At 36.7% G+C, this 25045-nt stretch overlaps 3 protein-coding genes across 5 annotated transcripts; 1 reads left to right on the top strand and 2 right to left on the bottom strand.

Moving 5' to 3' along the window:
* Positions 1-988: 988 nt before the first annotated feature.
* On the bottom strand, positions 989-7215 carry LOC132053154 (calcineurin B-like protein 3). 2 transcript variants are annotated; one of them, XM_059445033.1, is made up of 8 exons: positions 7041-7215; positions 4560-4643; positions 4157-4299; positions 3224-3306; positions 2868-2927; positions 2257-2365; positions 2123-2175; positions 989-1654 (listed from the first exon to the last, which is right to left on the bottom strand). In XM_059445033.1, exons 3-8 carry the CDS (start codon positions 4266-4268, stop codon positions 1499-1501), a joined length of 573 nt encoding a protein of 190 aa, XP_059301016.1. In that variant the 5' UTR covers positions 4269-4299; positions 4560-4643; positions 7041-7215; the 3' UTR covers positions 989-1498. The 2 variants fall into 2 exon arrangements, with proteins under 2 accessions (XP_059301016.1, XP_059301017.1); XM_059445034.1 differs by lacking the exon at positions 7041-7215 and adding an exon at positions 5412-5600.
* Positions 7216-9025: 1810 nt separating this feature from the next.
* Positions 9026-16634, top strand: LOC132053156 (uncharacterized). 2 transcript variants are annotated; one of them, XM_059445036.1, is made up of 11 exons: positions 9026-9212; positions 10735-10827; positions 11338-11462; positions 12021-12841; positions 13011-13292; positions 13404-14317; positions 14509-14585; positions 14696-14791; positions 14868-14941; positions 15283-15403; positions 16215-16634. In XM_059445036.1, exons 1-11 carry the CDS (start codon positions 9128-9130, stop codon positions 16296-16298), a joined length of 2772 nt encoding a protein of 923 aa, XP_059301019.1. In that variant the 5' UTR covers positions 9026-9127; the 3' UTR covers positions 16299-16634. The 2 variants fall into 2 exon arrangements, with proteins under 2 accessions (XP_059301019.1, XP_059301021.1); XM_059445038.1 differs by having other exon boundaries at positions 9157-9212; positions 10735-11116.
* A 563-nt stretch (positions 16635-17197) lies between these two features.
* On the bottom strand, positions 17198-24747 carry LOC132053163 (farnesyl pyrophosphate synthase-like). Its single transcript, XM_059445051.1, has 12 exons — positions 24346-24747; positions 21477-21501; positions 21257-21372; positions 21069-21155; positions 20604-20720; positions 20421-20509; positions 20279-20330; positions 19713-19808; positions 18342-18386; positions 18147-18236; positions 17986-18057; positions 17198-17645 (listed from the first exon to the last, which is right to left on the bottom strand). Exons 1-12 carry the CDS (start codon positions 24643-24645, stop codon positions 17517-17519), a joined length of 1218 nt encoding a protein of 405 aa, XP_059301034.1. The 5' UTR covers positions 24646-24747; the 3' UTR covers positions 17198-17516.
* Positions 24748-25045: the final 298 nt, after the last annotated feature.

Consider the following 25045-nt stretch of genomic DNA (forward strand, 5'->3'; position numbering starts at 1 on the left):
CCTTCATACCCTCCTATCTAAGGTCATGTCCTCGGTAAGCTGGAGATGAACCATGTCCTGTCTAATCACCTCTCTTCAATACTTCTTTGGCCTACCTCTACCTCTTCTGAAACCGTCCATAGCGCCCTCGCGCACCTCTGCACTAGGGCATTTGCATCTCTTCGCATCACATGCCCAAATCATCTCAGCCTCGTTTCCCGCATCTTGTCCTCCACCAAGGCTACTCCTACCTTATCTTGGATAACTTCATTCCTAATCCTATCGCTCCTAGTGTTCCCACACATCCATCGCAACATTTTCATTTCCGCCACTTTCATCTTCTGAACGTGAGACTTCTTGACTGGCCAACACTCCGCCCCATACAACATAATCGGCCTAACCACCACTTTGTAGAACTTGCCTTTGAGTTTTGGTGGCACCTTCTTGTCGCACAACACTCCGGAGGCAAGCCTCTATTTCATCCACCTGCACCAATACGGTGTGTGACGTCATCATCAATTTCCCCATTTACTTGTATAATAGACCCAAGAAACTTGAAACTATCTATCTTTTGTATGACCTGGGTGCCAAGCTTCACTTCCACGTCAGCCTCATGCACTATATCGCTGAACTTGCACTGCAAGTACTCTGTCTTGGTCCCACTCAACTTGAACCCTTTAGACGCAAGAGTCTGTCTCCAAATCTCTAGCTTAGCATTAGCTCCACTGCGAGTCTCGTCAATCAGGACTATGTCATCCGCGAATAACATACACTATGGCACCTCACCTTGGATTTGCCTCGTTGATCTATCCATTACCAGGGCAAATAAAAATCGGCTAAGAGCCGATCCCTGATGCAACCCCATCATAACCGGGAAGTGCTCCGAGTCTCCTCCCACGTGATCCTTACCCCGGTCTTGGCCCCATCACACATGTCCTTGATCGCCTAATGTACGCCTACGGTACACCTCTAGCCTCCAAACATCTCCATAACCTCTCTTGCAAAGAAAATACTAGGTGGTATCTAGTACATGGAAGCAGCAAAATATAAATGGCTCCATTCTTATATGTATATATTCATAACCATGGTGTAGAGGCCAACTTGCACGTATCTCAACTAATTCCACGGGATACCTGTGACCTCTCACCATCAACGGGTACCAGGTAGCTCTGTCCACTAAGGCTAGGACATATGGGAAGAAATCACCTAGTGTTTTTTGTCTCTGCTAGAATTTGAACCTAAAACCTTATGGTTCTCAACCCACTTAATTGACCACTAGGCCACACACTTGGGTACCTTAGTTCCCGGATATATTCTCACTTTAAATCAATGAATTGTGTCATGTTACGGTGACCACCGGGGATCAGATGTTGCTACTTTTCCCCATAGTTCTAAGCAACCGAGATACTGCCCTTGAAGAAGATAGAATCCAGATGGGCCAAAACTTTAATGACATGGACAGCAAGCCAATTAATCAAGGGAAAGTAGTAGGTTCATGTGTCAGTTATTAATTAAGTAGTTATAAATAGGAAAACCGCTCCTTCAAATAAAAGAAAGACAAAAAATAGTATTTAGTTGTAGGTTGGTGCAATACCTTGTCGATTATGCTCTCAATAATCTCATCTGAAAGGTTCATACCAGTCTCAGCAAGGGTAGCAACCACCATTTGCTTCACCTGCATAATAGAAGTCATATCCTTTATGTCATGCTAAAAATAAAATGGATAAGAAAAATTGCAAATAAACGTAACATTTTCCATAAACAGAGAAGCTAAAACTGTGCCATTTAAAAATCGGAGAACAGAGCAGGAATAAGTCGAACACATTTAGGGTGTGTTTGGTATGGAGGAAAAATGTTTTCCAATTTTCCCATGTTTTCTCGGTCAGCATTTTTGGGAAAAATATTTTCTCTAGGAAAATAAGTTCCTTAAAAATAAGGAAAATGAATTCCCTAGCGGAAGTAGGGAAATCAAGTTCCACAAGTGACAGTTCACGTGAATTGTCTCCTTCCCACCTCCAACACGCCTTACCCCACCCCCACCCACTTATTTTCCAAGAAAACATTTTCCTTCATACCAAACACACCCTAAAAAGACTCGTGTTTACATGCACAATTAACCACTTCATTATTATGAAAGCTTTACCTCTTGCCTCTCGATGAAGCCTTGTTGCTTGAGATCATATAGCTGAAAAGAAACTACAAAAGTAATCTATCATTAGAAGCTGATATGCACAAAATGAAGGTAATTGTCATTATTCATGTAAGCAAGTAACATACATTCAGTCTTATCGTCGATTGGGGCATTTGGATGGAAAACAGAGAGTGCACGCGCAAACTCCTCAAAACCCAAGAGTCCATTGTGCTTTGTGTCAAACAAGTCAAACACCTGCAACAAAACATGTCACAATAAAAAGAAATGTAGATAATAAAAATTGGGATCATTGCACTTTTGGTCAATGCGAGACCACATAGTGGAACAATTAATAATTCCGGTAAATTTGTGAAATTCACAAGCAAAGGATCAGAAGTGCAAATTTCAACTAATTAAACGTTAAATGTGTTTTGTCAGATATTACAAGGACTAAAAGGGACCAAAAATGCTATTAACCCATTAATATTTGTTGTATCATGCAGTCAACCACATAAAATAACAAACATGAGTCATACACTCAACCACGATGCAACAAGTAAAATTCGCACTCAGAATATTAAACGAAATCCTTGCAATAGCCGACCCATCTCAAAAAATTTATAGTGTGGCTTCAACTGTGTGGCAATAACAACAATGTCACAGCTGATTTCAGTTATAGGAAACATCATATTTACTGTATCCAATTCCATTAAACCTTGATAATATGAAAAGGTTAATGTATATAGGGAGAACTCACCCTGTCAGCAAACAAGCTCTCTTTTTTGTTTGTCTTGAATAGCGCCAATTGAAACTCTTCCTGTGACATAGTGAGAGTTCAAATTCAAAAGCAAAGCTGATACAAACTTATTAAACATCTATGCTAGAAGAGTAAGCAAAAGAGTTTTGACTATAAACAACCATGTATCCTATGTTGCTCGAACTCACAAAAAGTGCTGCCGTACCATGTCGGATCATCCAAAAACACATTACCTTGGGAGGATCCGACACGCCACGTCGGGATTTTTGAAGAGTCCGAGCAACATAGTCTGTATCCCAAACTTAGACACACCAGCTTCCAAAAGTTATAATCTTATTAGAAATGCAAGATCAGACCTTGTTGATCAGTCCATCATCAATCACAGCGCTGCTAATCTTCTCAAAAAGCTCATAAAGAGCTTCGATCTCACTGACGCTAACTGCAACAAGAAGGAAATTGTACAAGTTCAATTAGAGCATTTATGCAAGCAAGGATGTCATACAACACACAGAAATATGATCAGAATATAATCAAAGAATCTATATTCCAAATCTTTTACGTATTAACTAGTGTCGTTGAAGGTCCATTGAGGTGCACTTAAACTTTGAAGCGAGGTGCTGTATAAGTGGGTCGCTTCCCTTGCTTAAGCAGCACTTTAGTGCATGCATCGAGGTGCAGTTCAACAGATACGGACTCAGTTTTGGATAAGGCAGGACTAAACAAGGAATATATTTGGTAAAGTCATATATAAATTATTATAGAAATTATGGATAGGTATATGAAACTAGAAATGTAGGGAAGACTAGTCACTGATCTGAATAACACTGAAAATTATAACTATGCATTTAAAAAGTAAGTTTATTGATATAGCTCTACTTCATATACTACATCTAATTCCTGTTCTCTCAATTCCTCGGATCATATAATTGTTGTTTTTGCTTAATGTATACTTCCACTACATATTTTAATTTTTTTGTTCCTCTATGCCTTTCTTCATTGAAGTCCATGCTTTAACTACGCTTTGTGCTTATGTTGGTTTCTCTTCCGCCTTTAACAGCATTGGCATTGACAAGCATTCGAGAGAAGAAAACATAATGAATGGGAAAATAGAAAAAGTTATAATTGTAATGATCCTCAAAATGAAAATCATATTTCCCACATGAGGCAACCATTGAATAAGACAAATCTAGAACCAGACAAACATCGCTTTTGGTTCATCCTCCATGATTTCATTGTATGCTCTACAAATAGCAGATAAACATAAAAACAGATGTGGTCAGATAGCATACAAACTGTCTCTCGTGCAAGAATCTCAGGATCTTCAAGGCCCGTTGATTGCCTATCACAACACTTCAACAGGGAAGCACCTAAATGTTTGATCCCCTCTAAGCAATTCGACATGGTATTTCCCCTACTTCAAAGTTCTCCATAGCTGTTCAACCAAAAAGAAAAAAATCAGGTTTGTACGAGGGGGTGAAGAGGCCAATTTAATTGGGTCTTCTAGTCGTAAGGAAAAAAAAAAAAAAGAAACTATTGAAAGCTATGTTGCTCGGACTCTTCAAAAATTGTCAACGGGTGCGTGTTGGATCCTCCAAAGTAGTGCACTTTTGGAGGATCCGACAAGAGTGTGCCAGCATTTTTGGAGAGTCCGAGCAACATAGTGTGAAAGCAGCCAAACATAGAAGAACAAACCTCGCGACCATTATTTGCTATTTTGCCTGTGTGAATGCAAAATTCCAAAAGTTTTTGAAATTTACCAACTTTGGAGCTATGCACCTAACAAGGAGGAACCCATGTTAATACACACTTAAAAATCATTCAACACCTCCGCTCACTAATAAAAAAATCAAGAGAAAAAGCCCTATAATTCTGTCAGCCAATGCAAAACATATCAAGAAGAGAAGCCATAGACTCTATTCTCTTCTTATGCAATTTATATTCTGCGACATCATCACAAGTAAAAGCTGGAGTTTCATCTGTGTTATAGACACCCTTAGTCTTGTAGCATCAGCCTAAGAAATAGCAAGAAAATTGTACTTCTAGATGTGAGTAACAACAGAAAGCAACAATGGTTCGCTTTTCTTCGAAGTCCTCAAAATGATAACTAAAAATTTCAAAAGGGCACATGTTTCCTTCTATAAGTAACTATTGCTCATAGGAAGAAGTTAACACCTCCAAGTATATACCCAGCCCCAATATAAAAACGATTCGAGTACTCCATAGATTATGCCAACTTGTTGATTAGTTGCAAAATAAAGAAGGGGAGAACATTATATCTTACACAATCATCATTAGATAGTTGGTGATAACTAGCAAAATAAAATTTGAATGACGTGATTCCAAATTTTCTTTTCACCCACTGCAGGTTTCATTGGCAATGATATGAATCATGATGATCAAGATCCAAGTTATGCAGCTTAAGTGAATTTTAATTTGAACAATGCCCAATCAACAGAAAACACCTACTAGATAACCAATTTTGTAGAATTAACATACAACAAAGTCATCGAAAGGTAACAAGTAAACCCAACAACAACAACATACCCAGTAAAATCCCACCAAGTGGGGTCTGGGGAGGGTAGAGTGTACGCAGACCTTACCCCTACCTTTTGACGGGTAGGGAGGCTGTTTCCGATAGACCCCCGGCTCAAATAAATTGATCAGTCAACTATGCTTCAATCCCAAATTATTCGGAATCAATTATATGATCCTCGGTATCCATTCCACTCTATTCAGGTCAATTTGGTTCCAAGTATACTAATACAGGAAAATATCTTGAAGAGCTTAGATAAACAGGAAAATCAGAAAAGGGGCACATTCAAAGACACAATCTTTTTACTTTTTTTTTTTATTTTTTTTTTAATATATATATCAGACAATCTTTATACTTGTATTTCAGGTCAATTTGGCTCCAAGTAAACTGATACCAGAAAATATCTCGGAGACCTTAGCTAAACTGGAAATCAGGAAAAGAGCACATCTAAAGACACAATTTTTATAATTTTTGTTAATCAGCCAATCTTTATACTTGTATTTCAGGTCAATTTAGTTCCAGGTAAACAGACCGTGCAAAATATATAACAGGAAAAATCAGAAAAATGACACATTTAAAGATACAATCATTATACTTCTTTTTTATCAGGCAATCTTTATACTTGTATTTCAGGTCAATTTGGTTCCGAGTAAACTGATAGTGTAAACATCAGAAAAAGGCACATTTAAAGACACAATCTTTATACTTGTTTTTTTTAATCAGACAAACTTTATACTTGTATATCAGGTCAATTTGGTCCCAAGTAAACTGATACTGGAAAATATCTTGGAAAGCTTAGCTAAAGGGGGAAAGTCAGAAAAAGGGCACATTTAAAGAACACAGTCTTTATACTTCTTTTTTATCAGACAATCTTTATACTTGTATTTCGGGTCAATTTGGTACTGAGTAAACTGATACTGGAAAATATCTTGAAGAGTTTAGCTAAACAGGAAAAATCACAAAAAAGGCACAATTAAAGACACAATCTTCATACTTTTTTTTATCAGACAATCTTTATACTTTTTGTAGGCTATGTTGCTAATCATGATAAACCAGACGCATTTAAAGACACAATCTTCATACTTTTTTTTTTATATGTCCACTTTTTGATGAGGGATTCTCCAAAAGTAGTACATTTTTTGAGAATCCGGCAGGGGTATGGTAACATTTTTGGAGGGGTATGGTAACATTTTTTGAGAGTCCGAGCAACATAGGTTTCAGGTCAATTTGGTTCCCAGTAAACTGACCTCAGCTAAAAGGGAAAAAACAGTAAAAGGGCAAATTTAAAGACACAATCTTTATACCTTTGGTTTTTATTATTATCAACCTTTATACTTGTATTTCATGTCAATTTGATTCCCAGTAAACTGATAGTGGATAATATCTTGAAAAGCTTAGCTAAACTGGAAAATCAGAAAACTGGAATATCTAAAAAACACACTTTTTTTACAATCTTTATACTTTTATTTCATTACATAGATTAAATCAAGAATTCAACAGATGATCAAAACCACTAATTCAACATCAATGATTATTGCAAATGGATCTGTCAATAGCATACAACATAAAGAATCAGAATACTATAAATAAACATATGATTTGATGACATGTAAAGTAGAAGAAGAAAAAGAAAAAGTTACCCTTTTTGAATTTAGACAGAAAAATTGATGAAATTCAGATGAATAAGGCTCAACCAACAGATACAAAGAACTAAAGGGGTCTACTTCTTTATCTTTAAACTGTAAAAGTTCTGTTGATTTTGTTCTTTGTTGTCTTTATACTGTAAATTTTCTGGTAGCTCTGTGAATTTTATGTCAATATCATTGGAGTAATAATTTAATACCATGAATTTTTTTGGTGGCCAAGTGCCAACGTTGATAGACATGTGTTTGCCAGTTGTCGAAAGTAGCAACTCCCATTTGTATTCTAGTTTATAAGACATCGTGCCCCTCGTTTTCTCCAAACTCAGAGTCCGTGTTCTTATAAGCTGTTTTGAGCTTTTTTGAGTGTTTAGCTGGCCAGCTTAAAGTCATTTTATGTTTAAAGTAAGCCTAAAAAATAATTGAACCCATTTGGCTTATCTTATCTAAAGCAGATAAGCCAAAGAAATAAGTTGGCCTACCCCAATTTTTTTTTTTTTTTACTTATAAATTGTTTTTTTAAATCCATCCAAACATGCTCTAATACAATATGTTAGTTCACTTGAGCCAACTTTCCGGGCTTAAATTTTTGTTGGTGCCACAAAGGGGCAATTCGCAGAATTGCCCTTCGTTTGGGGTGGTCTTTAAATTTTGCCCCTCATATTTGAAATCTTTAAATTTTGCCCTTCGCATAAACCCATAGGTTCCAGGTTCGAACCACGCGCTAGTCAAAATTTTAAAAAAATTCGCAAGGCAAGTTTAAATTTCGCTATGCCTCCCCAAGCATACAACGTGAAGGAATTAAGTTAGCATACGACCTGCAAGATACTTATGCCTTATGGGTGTATTTTACATAAGTATGCCGGTCCCAAGATAACTTGATAATTCATTCAAAAGTTTATGCTCTGATCCGCATAAAAGTTTGCCCATTAAAAGTATGCCCCCACCGGTGATAACTTTGTGAAGGAATTATCAAAAGTTTTGACCAAGATACTTATGCCAAGTCCGCCCATAAGGCATTACGAGTATGCCGGTCCGTAAGATAAAATGTGTAATTCCTTAACAAGTGTATGTTGTTGGCGGATATAAATTTAAACCGCATCTTTGCGAATTTTTTTTTAAAATTTCGATCGCGCGGGTTCGAACCTCGGGACCCTATGGGTGTTAAAGGCAAAATTTAAACATTTCAAATATGAGGGGCAAAATTTAAAGACCACCCCAAAAGAAGGGCACTCCGCGCAAAAAAATGGCCACAAAGCCCAAATAATTCAGGCCCATTCCAAAAGGCCCACAGCCCAACCCGCAAGGGAAAGCATTGGGCTTTTGGCCCATAACTACATGTTCTGCTTCAACTCTTAGCTGCGAGTTTACGCTCTTTTTCCTCCTCGTTGATTGATATTCATAGATTTACATTAAACCTGTTTGGATGGGTTTAAAAAAAGCAGCTTATAAGCTTTTCCAAACTATATGCCTACTTTAAATAATGTTTCCAAGATAAACGGGCCCAATTATTTTTAAGCTTATTTTAAGACAAAATGATTTTTTAAACCTCACAATTAAATACTCAAAAATCTCTAAAAAAATTTTTATAAATGTCGACCTATAAGCCAATCCAAACAGGCTCATTATCTTCTTCTTCATCCGAATCTTAAATACCCATTTACATTCTTCTGCCCCTAGATTTACAATCTCTTCTTCTTCATCCAAATCTTAAATCTGTGAATATCGAATCAACGGGGAGGAGAAAAGAGCGTAAACTCGCAGCTAAGAGTGCTGCCGATCGTAAAATTCGGGTATATTATAAATAGAAGTCCTAAAATTTTCTATCTGGACTTAAATTTTTCTAGGTGCGACAAAGCACAAATTATTCAGGCCCATTCCAAAAGGCCCACATTCCAACCCACAAAGAAATCATTGTGGGCTTTTGGCCCATAATTACATTCTCTTCTTCTTCTTCTTCATCCGAATATATTGAAAGAGCCATAGGGTTTTTTGCTTTAAAGTGAAAAATTATATAACAATTTTAATCTTCGAATTCTAAATAATTGAATCTTAAACCAGTGGAATATTGATTTAATCAAATATTAATGGGGCGAAGAAAAGAGCGTAAACTTGCAGCTAAAATTGGCGCTGGTCGTAGAGTTAAACTCGATCTCTTCGCGGAACCCTCTGGTAATTCATTTAATTACTGCTTAAATTTATTACTTCACTTATCTGTTTAATTTGGGAAAATTATGCTCTATGTCTACTAGGAGAAAATATTTACACGATTTAGCCCATATTTTGAGTTTGTTATCTGGTTTAGCCCATATCTATTTCTCATGTACATATTGTTGCAGATTCAAATTACTGAATATTCGTTAATTTATGCTTCGTTAGGTTTTTGAAGGTCAAAAATTATATATTTTATTTTGGCTAATAAATGAGCTATGTGAAGCATAAATAGTGTAATTTCGATGAATAATTAATGGAAACAGAAGATTCTCATCCATTTAGTTTGACGCGTAGTTGATTGATTCTATTTTGGATAGTAAAGAGGATAATATATTAAGAGCCTGTTTGGATTGGCTTATTTTAGGTGCTTTTAAGCACTTTTGTAGTATTTGGGTAAGATAAAAAGTCCTTTGAAGCTCTTTTTGTTAAGGCCAACAACAATAACAAAAACATACCCAGTGTAATCCCACAAGTGGGGTTTGGAGGGTAGGATGTAGGCAGGCCTTACCCCTACCTTTGGGTAGAGAGGCTGTTTCCGATAGACCCTCGGCTCAAAAGAAAAGTAATTGATGCACAGAATGTAAGAAAGAAAAGGAGACAAGAGAATAGCAAATGTAATAACAGGTATCAATACACACTTGCGCGAAAGAAACTACACGACTACCTAAATCATACGACTAAGAATACGCTAATACTTGATTATCTACTAACCATCTACCCTAATCCTCGACTTCCATACCTTCCTATCCAAGGTCATGTCCTCAGTAGACTGGACCTGTGCCATAAGTTAGGAACTTATGGCTTATGCTTATAAGCCATAAGTTATAAGCCCATCCAAACAGGCTCTAAGACATGCGTTTTAAGTTTTGAGTTTTTTCAATTTGTGCTTCAAGTTTGTGTTTATTGATCTGGCAAAACTTTTTTGCTATCCTTCGGATATATTGATGGACAAATTTGTCAGTGTTGAATTAACTACACTCGTAAGTTCTTTGTATTACTCCTACTTATTAAGCGTTTCTCGTGTGAGATTAAGAGTCAGTTCCAATTTCTATTCGCTATTGCAGTTGTCTCTCTGTTACTTAGTTACTTGTATTTGAGCTTAGCTGGATTAACTTAATTAGACTTGATTACTTGTCAGGTCATTATGGGAAGTTAATGTCACCTTTCAAATTATTGTTCAAAAAAAGGAGTTTCTATATACTGTTTCAACTGTTGTGTACTTGTATCCGCTTTAGCTACTCCTGTAGGATAATTGTTTCACGTGTCAAGTTTAATGTCTACACGGTTTTCCTGAGGATGTGTTTTCTTTTTTTGTACTTTGTGCTACTTACATGATATGGATAAACGTTTGAAGGAAAATTATGCTGCATCTACTGTACTACTGAATGATCATTTTGTGCTTCTTTTTTAATATAGAAAAAGTTTTTTCTTAACAATGGATGTTCAATGTTGACATTAAGCAATTTGATATACTTTGTAGGAGATTTAGGTGGCTCCTCTGTCCAAGATGAAGTTGGAGGGGAAGAAGAATCCAAGTCCCCCGCAGAGTTACCTAATTCACCATTGTCTTCAGGTGGGTTCCGTCAGTTTTCTTCAAAAGGACTCATCTTTGTAGAGAAGACATGATGTGACCGATAATGTTGGTGGAAATTATTGATTTACTTTGTACAAGACATCTTGTTTGTACCACAAAAGTTTATGTTTTCAGACTGTAGCCTGCTGTGGTATTGGGAACTTTCAATTGGTCATCAGTTACCGTCAGCCCCTGCCACAGTCAATTATTGAATTACGTCTTACCTATCATGCCCTTTTTTGGCGGCATCAAAGGCGTTCCGATTCAAGAAGAGTATTTCCTCTCCTCGGTTCGTATGTTTCTGTCTTTATTTGCTTTTATGACTTTCTGACAGTTGATGATGTGCTTACAGGTGGTGGTGAACTACATATATCCTAAATTCAGCAGTCTTCTTCTTCTAATAATGTTATATTTGTTTCCCTAAATTGTATACTGGCTTTGTTAAAATATATATTGGGTATTCCTATCACTTGGATTGAACTTCTCTGACATTTCCTCTTTGGCCCTCAGGTCAACAACCGGAGAATCCTCTTATGCTGCTTGGGCAATATAGTGACGATGAAGTGGATGAGGAATCAGTGGAAGGACTTAAACGTGCTGCTTCAGAGGATTCTTCTCTTGATCATGAAGACAAGGTGAGCTGTAGGTATTTTATTCACTTGCTGTCGGCCACATAATTTGTAGGTTGATGAGCCAATTGCTTTGGCAAAGTGGATTTTCTTGCTTGCGTTCTGATTCTGACAGTGATATGAAGGTGAATTATAACCTTGAATTAAAAGAAAGGTTCTCTGTTTGTGTATTCATTACGAACTTTCTCAGTTTGACTCCCACTTATTTACGCTGTGCTTCAACTGGTTATTTTTTATCCAGCTCTTAGCTCCTCTTACTACTCTGCAAATACCACTTCCAATACATCTGTGATTATGTTCCCTCCCAAAGTTCCAATTACTGACACTATTGAAACGTAAATTATGCTGTTTTTGTTAGATGCTTTCTTTGAAAGTTTGTTGTTTTGGTTATGCTAATGATTATATTCTTTTGGGTTACTGATTAAGTTACCATTCTTTGTTAGCCTGACATTGCCTCCACTTCTTGTACATTTGTGATTTCTATTCAGCTTCACTTTCTAGATGGGAGAAGTGACTTTCATGCAGTTGATCTAATAGTTTTGTTTTTGTGTCCATTTCTCTCAGGGAAAGCGAGCTGGGGACGAGGAAAATAATGTTAATGGGGAAATTGGTTCTACTGTCATGGAAGTTGAAGAGAAAGCTATTGCCAGTAGCTCTGATCTACCAAGTCCTTCAGATGGACCTGCAGAAGATAGTTCTAAAGAAAACAATGCTTCTGACTCAGTTGATTTACATGCACAGTTGAGTGTGTTGGAGCAAATTACTGCTCCTGCAACTTTGGATGCACAGGCTTTAGGAGATGCAAGTGCAGAATGGAAGATGGTGTTGCACGAAGAGAGTAATCAGTACTATTATTGGAACACAGTAACAGGAGAGACTTCGTGGGAAGTGCCTCATATATTGGGTCATGCAGCTGAACCGAAGTTAGAAGAGAAAGTTACTGCTGAAACTGAATGTATGGGCAGCGGCACCTCTGAGAACTTAGAATCCTCTGCAAAAATGGATATGGACATTAGACAGACTGGCGTCAACTATAGCGACATCAATGAATACAGACAGCCAATAGATGACAACTTACAAGATAAAAAAGGAGACAATGATGAGGACCAGAGCGGCACAATAAATGGCTCTGAACAAATTGATTCACAACGCAATGAAACATCTTCTCCTGGTGGATCTCTTTCTTCAGGACAATCAGATCATGCTTCTGCAGGTCATTTGAATGGGTCAGGTGAATATCCCACAAAGTATAGGGATGCAGATTATGTTCCAGAAGATGAAACTGAGGCAGATTATGTTCCAGAAGATGAAACTGAGGCAGACTTTTCCTCTGAGCTGATAAAACACTGTGAACGCTTGCTAGAGCAATTGGAGACCATGAAAGGGTATGCTACTGAGGTTTTTATGTACTTCTCCTTGGATCTTTAATCCTAAGTCCTAACTCTCATTTTTCGTGTTGCATGTCTGAAAAGTTTCTAAGAGGATCTTTCCACCTCTCCCTTTCTTGTTTTCCTTCCCTTGTTCGTTTTTACTGATCTATTTCCTGTTCAACAGGTCCGAATTTTACGTGCAGCATGATCGAATTTCAAAATATGCATTGGAACTTGAGATTAGGCTAGCTGATATTAGGTCCTTGGCCTGTAATGGGCTGTCATTGCTTCCCTTCTGGGTGCACTCTGAGAGGAAGATAAAACTGCTAGATTCAGAAATTAATCAACTTTGTGGGCTATTCTTGTCTGGACAACAGAATGATGTTGAGGCTGGTCATGAATCCCAGAGTGGCAGTGATCATATCCAGGATGCAAATGAAGAGAGGCCAAGTCGTCCTGCCTCTGGGTATGCTGGATTTAACTTGGTTATTTTAAATGTGAAGTACATGATAATTTCTCTCTTCTTATAATGATAATGATGCTGCTTCTTGTCTAACCTACTTGCACATTCTTTCAGTGATGCAAGTGAGGAAGATGGGGCCACTGGTATCACTGTGAATGAAGTCTTAACTCCTCAAACAGTGCTTCATCCGACTGAAGAAGTAGACATGGATGTGGATATGGAAGTTGAAGATACAGAACCTTCAAGCAGCTTAACTGTGGGGGATGCACTGCATGCCCCAAATCATGCCCCTGTGGACGGACCAAGTCTGTCAGTGCAACAGACAAAATTGGAGTCCTCGATCGTGGATCAAACACCTAGCATTCCTCCTCCACCTGATGAAGACTGGATTCCTCCTCCACCTCCTGATAATGAACCTTTTCCGCCACCACCACCTGATGAACCTCTAGATCACACACATGCTCTTCCTTCAGATATGGAATCAGTTCAACCTTTTCCTTACAACTTCGCTTATCCTGGTTCAACATTCGAATACTATGGGCAAACTAATCCTGAAGTTGCTAGTAGTTTATATGCAACTTCTGACGGTCAGATAGCTGTTGCTCATCACCCATTATATTATCAAATCCCAAATGCATTTGGTGCTGCTCCTGTGGCGATCAACCATGTTGACCCCAGTGCATACTATGGCCATCAGGATGGAGCACTGCAGCCTGTCTCTGTAGTCAGTGGTACAGAGTCTTCTGGCCTTCCATCTATACCAGTTCATGAAAATGTTGCCCCTGATCCAATTCCATCCTTAGATGTCAACGGGGGGTCACGATCTGATTTATCAGCGAAATCTAAGGCTGATGTACCTGTTAATTTGGAGAATGAAAAGACATCTTTTGATGTTCCTGCTACACAATCCTCTTTGCTAGCTACAGGAACCACATCAGCAATGGAGGGTGTTGGTGCGTCTTCAACATCTGCTATCACTGGCGCTGTTACCACTGCTTCAACTGCCCCCTCAAAGGTTAAATCGAAAGGTGACTTGGGCAATCTTAAATTTGTGTGTGCTTGGTTGTAAGTTGCAATTCTTGTATTTTTAGTATGTCATTAATATCCGGAGGCATTTTCTGCTGCATATTAATGTGGAACCCTTCCTCATGCTTACTAAAGGAGTTTTTCCAATAGATACGAAGCTGACCGTTTGATTTTGTGTTCTTTTTCTCTTCAGTTTTGCGTAAAAAGCGGACTGCGGGTGTGGCATCCACATTAAGGTCTAATAAGAAAGTATCGAGCTTGGTTGACAAGGTAACTGCCTTCAATTGGTGCTTCCCTTCCCAGGTCCTGGAAGATTGTTTAGAACGTTTTGGCCATAGTTTTTCTTAAAGGATTCTCATAATGCTTATTCATTTCATTAGTGGAAAGCTGCCAAAGAGGAGCTACATGCAGAGGAGGAAGAAGAACGTGAAAGTGCTCTTGAGAAGTTGGAGAAGAAACGCCAACGAGAAATAGAGGTCTGCTAATGCTATATGCAGTGTTGTGTTTGATTAGACATAGCCTCTTGTATATCTAACTTTGTTTTGATTATAGGAATGGCGTGCTCAGCAAATTGCAAGTGGGGAGGCCAAAGCTAATGCTAATTTTCAGCCACTTGGTGGTGATTGGTATCACTTCTGATCATTTAGTTTTCACTGCGCTATATCCTCTCTTATGAAAATATCTATGTCTATTTATGTCCTGTCCTTTCTTGAAATAGTGAACTTGTTTTAGATCCTCCCTTCTTTCCCTGGCCTTACTGATCTTTGGGGAGTTGGGTTTTTCTTGAAAAGAACCTCCCCTTGCTGTGGGCATTGTTTCAGCATGTATTTATTGCTTGAATCATATGGATGCACGCTCAAAGAAGTGAGGCTAACTCATGCAATTGTGCAAGCAGTGTCATGTTCATTAAAAATAGTAAATTATAGTTCCTCTATATTTGTCTTGACTATATTGATGATATATGCAGGCGAGAGCGTGTGAAACGAAAAAGAGCAGAAAAAATGAAGGAGGCTGAAAAGCAACCATCTGAAGAAAATGAGCAGCCTGATCTGGATGTTCTTTCAAGAGGTCTTCCATCCGGATGGCAGGTATCCTTCCAGTTCAGGTGGTTTCTATCTTTACATGGAAGATGGAATTTTGTTTTAGTGTGTATGATAGCACGGAAACTGCCTCTCTACCCCACAAAGGTAGGGGTAAGGTCTGCGTACATCCTAGCCTCCCTAGACCCCACTTGTGGGACTACACTTGATATGTTGTTGTCGTTGTGTATGACAACACGATCCAGATGCCCACATTCTCTTCCTCTCCTGAGAAGGTGGGACTAATTATGAGCTTTAGCTGATGAATCACCTCCTTTTGATATCAAAAACAGCCTTTTAAGCTGGAAACTCAAAATTGATAGAAAATTTAACTTGTGCTTGCAGATTAAACTTGTTAGGTTGTCTGTCAATCAATTTGTTCCTTAAATTCCAATTAGCCGTTAGCTTGGCAAGTGCAGAAATCAGGGTAGATTGCTGAAAGCATCAATAATGCTCCATTTTCTGGATATGCCACGTTTAATGGAACATACTAATTTTACTTCAGATGTTTGCATCGAATACCTTTTAACTATGTTCCTTTACATAAGTTGGAGCTATCATTTGGATTTTGCTTGTTCTTATGAGAATCAATCATCAGTTCTAATGAGCACGCACCACTCGTATAATAGTCGAGCAAAATCCGCAGAGGTCCCCGTGGCTCCCATGGTGAAAAACTAGCAATGTAGCAGTGAATATATATGTATATTAGTGATTAAGGACCGGCGGTTTTAACCATGTTCCTCGACATAACTTGAATGGTACTCCATCTCACAAGACTTATTGCATATCCATTTTACTTAATGGTGCTCTTTTTTTCCAGGCTTATTGGGATGACTCCTCGAAGCAGGTCTATTATGGAAATGCTGTGACATCAGAGACGGCCTGGAATAGACCGACTAACTGACAAAGATCAATAGGAGTTCCTACTTTACATATTCATTGTAATGCTAATTTTAATTTTGGTTCCACTATTATCAGTTACTCTCTTGTATATATGTAGGGGAGTAGTGATGCGATCGAGTGGTAGCTGTTCTTAATGAGTTCTAAAGTTTTGTTCCCGCTCAAGTGTGGTATTTTAGTGGAGAAATGTGCATTTTGGTCCTCTGGATTTATCGGTTATTAAAGAACGTTGCTTTAGTTGGCTGAGCATGAAGCTCGAGTTACTGTGTTTTGAATTCACCATATTACTTGCTAAGTTGAGCGTAGTAGTTGATAAATGGAACGGGAAAGTTCAAGCTTGCGTTGTTTGCCTAACAAATCATTTTCTACTATTGCCCTTGTATACTTGTGCACTCTGCCTCTGTAATAATGAATACTAATATAATATCATAAGTCCATCAATGCGAATAAGAAGGGAAAAAAGAACTATTTATAAATGCAAGAAGTGAATTATTTAACATATGGTCCTTAAATGCTGTTTCAGCCAAACAAATTTGGTACAGCATGACTCACAAGAGCATAGTTTTAGGACATCAAGAAGGCACTAGTTACTGTTTCCAAATCGATCCTTGCAATAACAAATGATCTGTTACAACTTTTGAGAAAGTCTCAATCGTTATTATTCATTTTGGGGAGAGACAAAAAGGTAATTAGTTAAATATTCCTCATGATTTATGCTACTAAATAATTTTTTCAATGGGTATGCTAAAACCTTAAACGACATTTGAAATGGACCAAAGGTAATGTTATACGATTTAATCCAAGATCAATCTGGTCGTTTGATCACACTAATTAGCAACTGTTTACTTGACATTGAATAAATGAAACAATATAGCTTCCAGGTTTGGAAAATACCAATCATCATCAGCATGTAAAAATAAGCCAATACAATAAAGTAGAGAACAATCCATGAAATACAGACATGTTTTCTTCATTGGAAGGAGGACAAATAATTACCACCAAAGGTTGTGGTAGAGTGGTATTACTCCATCCTTAACTAGAAATTTCAGGTTCGAGCAGAGTCGTCTTTGCTAGGAAGCGCTTTCCCATAAAGTGGGACTACCCGATGTGAATCCGGATCGATTGGGACCCAAAGCGGGTACCGAGCATCGGGCGGAAAATGGAAAAAAAGAACCACAAATAATCCTAAAACTTTAAATATTGAAACTAACTAATTCATCTCCTACTTCTGCCTCTTATATATCTTTGCCAAGAATGACTTTAGAACTGCTTGCACTGCTCTGCTTGGCTGAGCTTCAATAGAGTTGATAAGCTTTTCATATGTCTTCTTCTCATATTCCAGGTACACATCCTACAAATTCCCCAAAATGCAAAGGCCAAAGTCAGTGGCTTATCTAACTTATTAGCTACGAGTCCAACCGAACACAGTATTTTCGACATGGAACATGGATATATAAGCAAAAACTGACTAAATTTTAACAGATGTAACATTCCGAACCCACAATGTCAAAAGTACAAGAAGTCCAGTGCTAAGAATTCTAAAGGTTGATCCATCAAGTTTAAATGTTGGACCCGCTCCTGGCCAAAGTACCATATTGGAGATGACTTTTTACTAAGAAAAGAATACGAATAGAACTTCATGATTACTTATCAAAGAGAAAAGATAAAGGAAACAAAGGAAATAGGAGAACCTCAAGTTTGAGATCATTGTAAAGTGCTTTAACTTTAGCAACACAAGCAGGATCATCTTTTCCATAGTTCTCCTGCAAACAAAGTTCTTATATTTAAGCATTTCGTCATACTAGTAGCTGCAGAGAATGTAAACAAGGGACGGCGATTTTTTTGGGCTCACATGTAATAACTTCTTTTGCTCCTCATTGCATTGTTCTAAGGCTTTCACTACCAACCATGAGCACTTGAAATCTTGAATATCTGTGCCTATCTGATAGCGAGACAGATCGTTATAAAATCTCTACTTTTTCAAGTTAAATGAGCTATGTGATTAATCTTCCGGATTTTGTAGTGTTAGCATTCTTATTAAACTTACCTTTCCCAGCACCTCTGGATCAGCAAAGCAGTCCAGGTAATCATCCTATAAATTACCAAGGCTTTCGGTCAGAATTTGTAACATGAAAACATATCTGCAGATGGGATCTTAAGTATTTTGGGAAACAAACAAAACTCGAAGGACATTTCAGATAGGCTATCACGTAACTTGTAAGACACATGGTTGTTGGCCACATCCATAAAAAAAATACTGTTTTATTCTTTGACCATATGACACACGAGTCTTTAGCGTGTCCGCAAGGCGTCTCAGAACATTCAGACTATGATTGAAGGAGAGTGAATTTCAAACCTCTGAAACAGTTCTTTTACAAGTATAGGAAGTTTCTTAACATATTGTACAAGTACAGGGATATCATGTGCAAAAATTGAGAATAGCAACTTAACCCGCAAGGGTGGCTCAGTTGATTAAGCATGGGGCTTTCATAATGGAGGTCTCAGGTTCGAAACCCCCTGCCTACGACAGTAGGGGATTTGCCTTCTGGGTCGAGCTCGTCACACCGGGCTTGCCTAGTGCGGGTTACCTCTTTTGTGTAGTTTGCGAGCTATTGCATAGAAGCTGGGTTTACCCTATGCGCACCCGAAGGGTAGCGGCTGCGGGTTCCCATGTCATCAAAAAAAAAAAAAAATTGAGAATAGCAACTTTTAACTCTAAAAACAAATGCTAACAATAAGAATTATTATTCTACTATATTTCTTTTCGTCAATTTTTATGTGCACATCGTGTACAGATAAATGATCAGTTCGGTTTCAAATGTTTTGTATTTTTAAAATAAAAATCAACTTTGTTTTTCTTTTCTTTTCAGAAAACTAAATCAGGTTTCGCAAAGAAAGTTTTCTACATTTTCAATAACAGAACCAAACTCAAACTCAGTCTTCCAAACCAGTTTGGGTTACAAAAGAAGCAAATATGCTTCAATAGATAGATGTTTTAGTACTTCATATTTTTTATCACAAGTCACACACATTTCGACTACTACAATCTATTGGCGTTTCCTCTCAGGCAACCAATTCTAAAGTGGATTATTGAGATATGACCGTTAACCTCTCATTCCTACCTTCAGAAGCGTGAAATCAAGCACTCTTGCAGATGTAATCTAACATTTCTTATTGGAATTCAACCAAATTCAAATACATCCAAAACCTAATCCAACAAAAATGTTTTCCAACCATATTTATGAAACTAATTCTTCCAACAACTAAACCAAAACAGAAACCAAACCTCTCTTAAAAGTTTATACATTATGCAAAGAATCGGTTTGTGAGTTGTGGAAATGCTATCACATATAACTCATGGTATCTATTCAGAAGATAGAACGTGAATGGATGCACCAGGGTTAATCATAACTCTCACCTGAACTTGGAAATATATTCCCATTTCGATAAGTATGTTCTTCACATTGACATGATTGTCAAGACTCCCTCCAGCCATAAGAAGTGCACATGCCACCTGAAAATATTGATTAAGTAATTTGTATATACCATAAATCAAATGCACATCAATCTCGAGGTAATTCCTATTAATCTGGACAGAGGGTTCATTAAGAGGAACAAGAAGATCAACCACAAACTAAGCATGCACTTAGAACTATTGAAGTCATGGTTATAATTTAGAATCTAGAAAAAGAAAACAACAAAAACATTAAAAATAAATAAAAGGGAAAAGAGCACAGTTAGCTCAGATGGAAATACAAATAAAAACTTGGTAATATTTTTTTTCTGAAAGCTGCAAATGGCTAATTTACTTCTAGATGATTTAGAAATTTGAGATTGTTTTTGAATATCACCCTCAAGTTAAAAAAGGGATGTCTTCCACACAAAGCAAATGTTCAGAAAAAGAAATAGACGTGAAGATATTCTCATAATAGAATAGCGACTAACAAGCTGTTAATTCAATTGAAGAAGGAACATCATACTCACTGGGAGATAAAATGAATAATAAGCAGTTTTATATTGGACAATCTGCCGATGACTGCATGAAATCACATCAAGAATGAGTTAAATAAAGCAAATAATACTGAAAGAAGCAAAATGTAAAAGACTCTTAATGAAGTCTCCTTACATAGACAATGAGTATTTTGATAAATCTTTCTCTCCAACAAGTGTGGTAATTAAATCTATCATTTGTCCAGAGGCAGTTTGGAATTCCACCTATAAAAACATGTTGCCAAAGCCAAAGAGAAAAAAAAGTTCAGCATTATAAAAAGCTAAATGCAAAGGCCTCCTTGCGCGTAAAAAGTCCCACCTCATTAAATAATTCAAGAAGATCAACATAATAAGGCTTTCCTTTGAAGTGGTTCTTCAGAATTCTTGGGATGTGGTTGCGAAGAAGTATGCCATCATTAGCAGCAATCATGCCTACCTGCAAGAAATATTAAAACAATAATCACTCGCACAATCAAATCACTGTGTAGATATAACTGCCCAACACTTCAAAGAGCAAAATAGTACTCCCTCCATCCCAATTTATGTGAAGGTGTTTGACCACGAAGTTTAAGAATGAAAAAGGAATTTTGAAACTTGTGGTCTAGAACAAGCCATAGATATTTGTGTGACTGTAAATCATTTCAGTAAGGGTATAATTGGAAGTTTATAGTAAAATTGTTACTAAATAATAGGAATATGTCATTCTTTTTGGGACTGACTAAAAAGGAAAAAGTGTCACATAAATGGGGGTGGAGGGAGTAGTCTTTTAGCATAACACACACACCTTGGGTAATCTGAACCAGCATGGTTGACCTCGGCGTGTATGAGAGCCATCCATTATATCATCAAGAACAAGGAAATATGCTTGAAGCTGCAGGATACATTCCCACCAACCATACACTCAGAAGAATTAGAAAAATAGCAAATGTTTATTGGGGGTTAGAAATCAGGCTCAGGTGTTATGTTGCATACCCATTCAATGCACCAGCCAAGGGAAGACGCTTGAAAGATTTCATCACTGGTTAGTTCTTTCCCCTCTTTCAACAAACTGTAACTATCTATAACAGAGAGCCCCCGATTCAGTTTTCCTGTACACAGAGTATGCAGTACTTAGAATAAACCCTCTAGCTACGAAAAACTACGAAAGCAGTAGAAACTTTCAGAATTGCTAGAAGTAGAACTTCATTCCAACCTCCAGGTACATTGTAGTCCAACATCTGAAACAATCACGAAAAAGTATATATTAGATGTGTAAGACGAGGACAAAGTGAGACATTGGACATTGGCTGTAAAGAAAATTCAATAACTCGGGAAAAAGCAAAAATTAACAGAAGTTGGCCTCTGGCTGTAATGAAGGTAGAAACTTGTTATATCAAAATTACTCAAAATGTAATGAAGTTAGAAATTTGTCATATCAAAAGTAATAAACTGACATTCAAAAAGCAGCTAGTTTATGTTGCATGAAGCATCAGGAGATAAAACACATTTGGGACCCACTTACGCTAAATCAAATCATAGATTCGCCTCTGTCACAAAGATATTAACTAATTCTCTATTTATATCTTTGTAAAAACAAAGAACAGATCTGCAAGCATTCTCCACTTCCTCCCCCGGAAAAGCATAAACACCCAGTAAAACTGCACACACTCTCAATTAATGAGATCTTGGATTCCAGTTGGTGTATATGAAATAAATTGGCTATCCTTTTATAACATCAAAATTTCTACTTAACAAGCATCTTCTTCAGTGGACATTTGGAGCATATGGTAGAGGGGTGTAAAACTAATCCCTTTTCAGTTTATATTCCATTATCAGTCCAATATCAACTGCCTTTCATGATAGTTAATAAAGTAGTTTTCTGAATTATGTTAGCTCCCTTTCCCTCTGCTGAATTTTGTTAGCACACAGATTAGTTTTTTTTTGTTTTGGTCATCTAGAGCTACCAATTTAACAAGATTAGCTTATTCTCTCTCTGTCCCTAGGGACTTTGCTAGCTCTCTGTTCTAGCATAGACATATTTAATGGAGCTAACGATACATATTTTGTATACATTGCATTTTCTTGATGCCAGTAACGAAACAACTAACTTCATAAAAAAAGATAGTCGAGAATAGTTTCCTTCTGATGCAATGGAAACATCCTTGTGTGCTCATTTCTTTGTTCAGTTGATCACAGATAAGGTTTATCTTTTGCCCCCCCAAGCTAGAATTACAAGGCCAACTCTTTTTGATGGAAAATAGGACTTAGTTCAAGTACTGTCAAATAATGAAAGGTCCATTCATCTACTTTACTCCCTGAGAGAGTTGAAAGTGGTGACAAATGGGTCGATGTTAATGTTTGTTTTAAAGTAGTATGTGGTATATATAGAGAGAGTGATAGTAAAAGATTTTTGGGTTGTTTGGTAGTCGGTTTTGAGGTGAATTATGCATATACATATTATGTTTGGTAGTTAATATCGGTTTTGCAATTTGGAAATATGCATAACTAATACATATATAAGTTATGAGAAATTTATGTATTATTTTATATAGATAAAAGTTGAAATAACTAATCACTGCATAACTAATTCTTGCATAAACGAAAGAATAAGCCTTTATTTTACCTCATGTTAATCAGTTCAATCACAAACTAAGTATACCTTTCCATATAAGACTAGCATATCACTCATAATATGATAACATGCCAAGAATCACCAGCTGACCATCTTTTATATTTTGGATCCAATACCACACTAAAAACCTTTTGGATAACAGGACTGGGATGATAAGAAAATGAACTCTAGACCTAACTCAACCCCAAAAGCTAACTCACTCATAAGTTGAGGATTACTAAAGACCATATAAAGAGACCAAGTCCTCCGCACACCTAGGCCTACCAACTGGAGTGTGAACAATATAATCTGGAGGCCTAACATCTGATAAAGAAAGAATATTGATATACTATGATAATAAAATGAACGTTGGGCCTAACTGGTGAACAAAAGCTAGCTCATAAAGTGAGGATTGCCTAGGACCAGAGAGCAAGTCCTCATCCCACCACATCAACAACATGAATAAATGATAAAAATCAAACCATTATGTTAAAGAAGGAAATTCTTACAAAAAAAAAAAAAAAAGATTCTCCCATAAGAATGAAGCATAAAATAACTCTGATTTCCTTTCTTAATAACCATATCAAAAGCATAACCTCAGTAGTATAAGAGAACCACATCAAAATGCACTTAAACAGTTCAATCAATCAAGTTTTGTATCCCAAAACTGTATGAATCTTTTGAATCAATTTCTAATCCACTATATGAATCTTTTACGAACCATTTCATCTACACGGGTCATTTTAAAAAATACTCATATAACCATATTAAAGCATGATTTCAATACAAAGAAACCACATCAAAATGCACCTACACAGTTCAATCAATCAACTACACCTCAACCCCAAAACTATATGAATCTTTGGCCCATTTTTCTATCTGGGACATTTTAAAAACTAAATATCAAAATAGGAAAATAAGAAACAGAAAAAAAACATCAAATGCACCTAAAGAGCTCCCAAAACTATTGAATCTTTTATATCAATTTCTAATCCAATATATGAATCTTTTATGCCCATTTTATCTATCTGGGTCATTTTAAAAACTAAATATCAAAATGAGAAAAGCAAAAAAGAAAAAAAAAATTAAAACTGTATGAACCATATTAAAACATGATTTTAGTATAAAAAAACGGTGACGGATCCAGGATTTTCACTAAGGGGTTCGCAAAAAAATAACAAAAGCTAAATACAAAAAATAATATTGTCCATTCCCAAGAAGGAGTGACAATTTTGAACACCCTAGACCTCTTGAGCTAAACTTTTGCATTTCAAAAGTTAATATACATACATAAACACAGAATATCTACCCTTTAATATACAATGTAATTTTTTGCGGAGAGTTTTCGGGTGAAAAGAAACCACATCAATATGCACTATATGAATCTTTAATGACCCATTTTATCTGTATGGGTCATTTTAAAAACTAAATATCAAAATGGGAAAATCACAAAAAAAAAAAAAAAAATTACCTGTTCAACCCATTGACGAGCATCATCAGTAAACTCAAAATCAGGATCATTAAGAAGCTCAGATTTTAATACTGCATAAACCTCCAAAAACTTCGACTTCAAATCACTCATTTTTGTTTCACAAATGAATTGTTCCTTAGTTCTTGAGAAAAAGGATAATTGTTGTGTTTTTGGAATGCAATATTGTTGTTGTTGTTGTTGTTCATATATAGAAGAAAAAGAGAGTTGTATTTGGTTGAAAAGTTGGAGAGTGTACTTGTAATTTGTCAGCAGCCTACTTTTTTGATGTAGTAAGTACATAATAGTATTTGTTGAATCGAATCGAATCAACCAGTCAATTATGTATCCATTTCATTTTTAAGTTAGCCATCAATTGTGAAAGAATAATACAATGAATGCTACGTAAGACTACCTACTTTAAGGTTTTTTATTTATTTTTATTTTTTATAATGATGATGGCATAAAGATGCCTTATACATATATGTTGACTTAAAAGACATAACTCAAAGATGTTCATGGATTCGATGTAGATTATATATCACAAGACTTGTAATAAGAAAAAGCCATTTACGCTCAAATCCATTTAGTGAATTTGTTTGTCTTTTATTAAATCTTTTTGCGTTAAGACATAGATATTGCATAAGCCAATGATTTTTAAAGCTTTTTCTAAATTATTTTTATGTTTACTTAAGGCAGGTTC

Source organism: Lycium ferocissimum, chromosome 4 (assembly GCF_029784015.1).
Source record: "Lycium ferocissimum isolate CSIRO_LF1 chromosome 4, AGI_CSIRO_Lferr_CH_V1, whole genome shotgun sequence".
NCBI lineage: Eukaryota > Viridiplantae > Streptophyta > Magnoliopsida > Solanales > Solanaceae > Lycium > Lycium ferocissimum.

What these genes read in the sequence shown, in the direction of transcription:
- LOC132053154 (XM_059445033.1), bottom strand. Translation starts at nt 4,268, where the DNA reads ATGTCGAATTGCTTAGAGGGGATCAAACATTTAGGTGCTTCCCTGTTG. An exon ending in AGAGCTTGTTTGCTGACAGG is followed by an intron (nt 2,366 to 2,867) that starts GTGAGTTCTCCC and finishes GTTTTGTTGCAG; the next exon opens with GTGTTTGACTTGTTTGACAC. An exon ending in AATCGACGATAAGACTGAAT is followed by an intron (nt 2,176 to 2,256) that starts GTATGTTACTTG and finishes TTACTTTTGTAG; the next exon opens with TTTCTTTTCAGCTATATGAT.
- LOC132053163 (XM_059445051.1), bottom strand. Translation starts at nt 24,645, where the DNA reads ATGTACTTACTACATCAAAAAAGTAGGCTGCTGACAAATTACAAGTAC. An exon ending in TTCTTGAATTATTTAATGAG is followed by an intron (nt 20,510 to 20,603) that starts GTGGGACTTTTT and finishes ATGTTTTTATAG; the next exon opens with GTGGAATTCCAAACTGCCTC. An exon ending in ATTATTCATTTTATCTCCCA is followed by an intron (nt 19,809 to 20,278) that starts GTGAGTATGATG and finishes CAATATTTTCAG; the next exon opens with GTGGCATGTGCACTTCTTAT.
- LOC132053156 (XM_059445036.1), top strand. Translation starts at nt 9,128, where the DNA reads ATGGGGCGAAGAAAAGAGCGTAAACTTGCAGCTAAAATTGGCGCTGGT. An exon ending in CTCAAAGGTTAAATCGAAAG is followed by an intron (nt 14,318 to 14,508) that starts GTGACTTGGGCA and finishes TTTTCTCTTCAG; the next exon opens with TTTTGCGTAAAAAGCGGACT. An exon ending in AACGCCAACGAGAAATAGAG is followed by an intron (nt 14,792 to 14,867) that starts GTCTGCTAATGC and finishes TTTTGATTATAG; the next exon opens with GAATGGCGTGCTCAGCAAAT.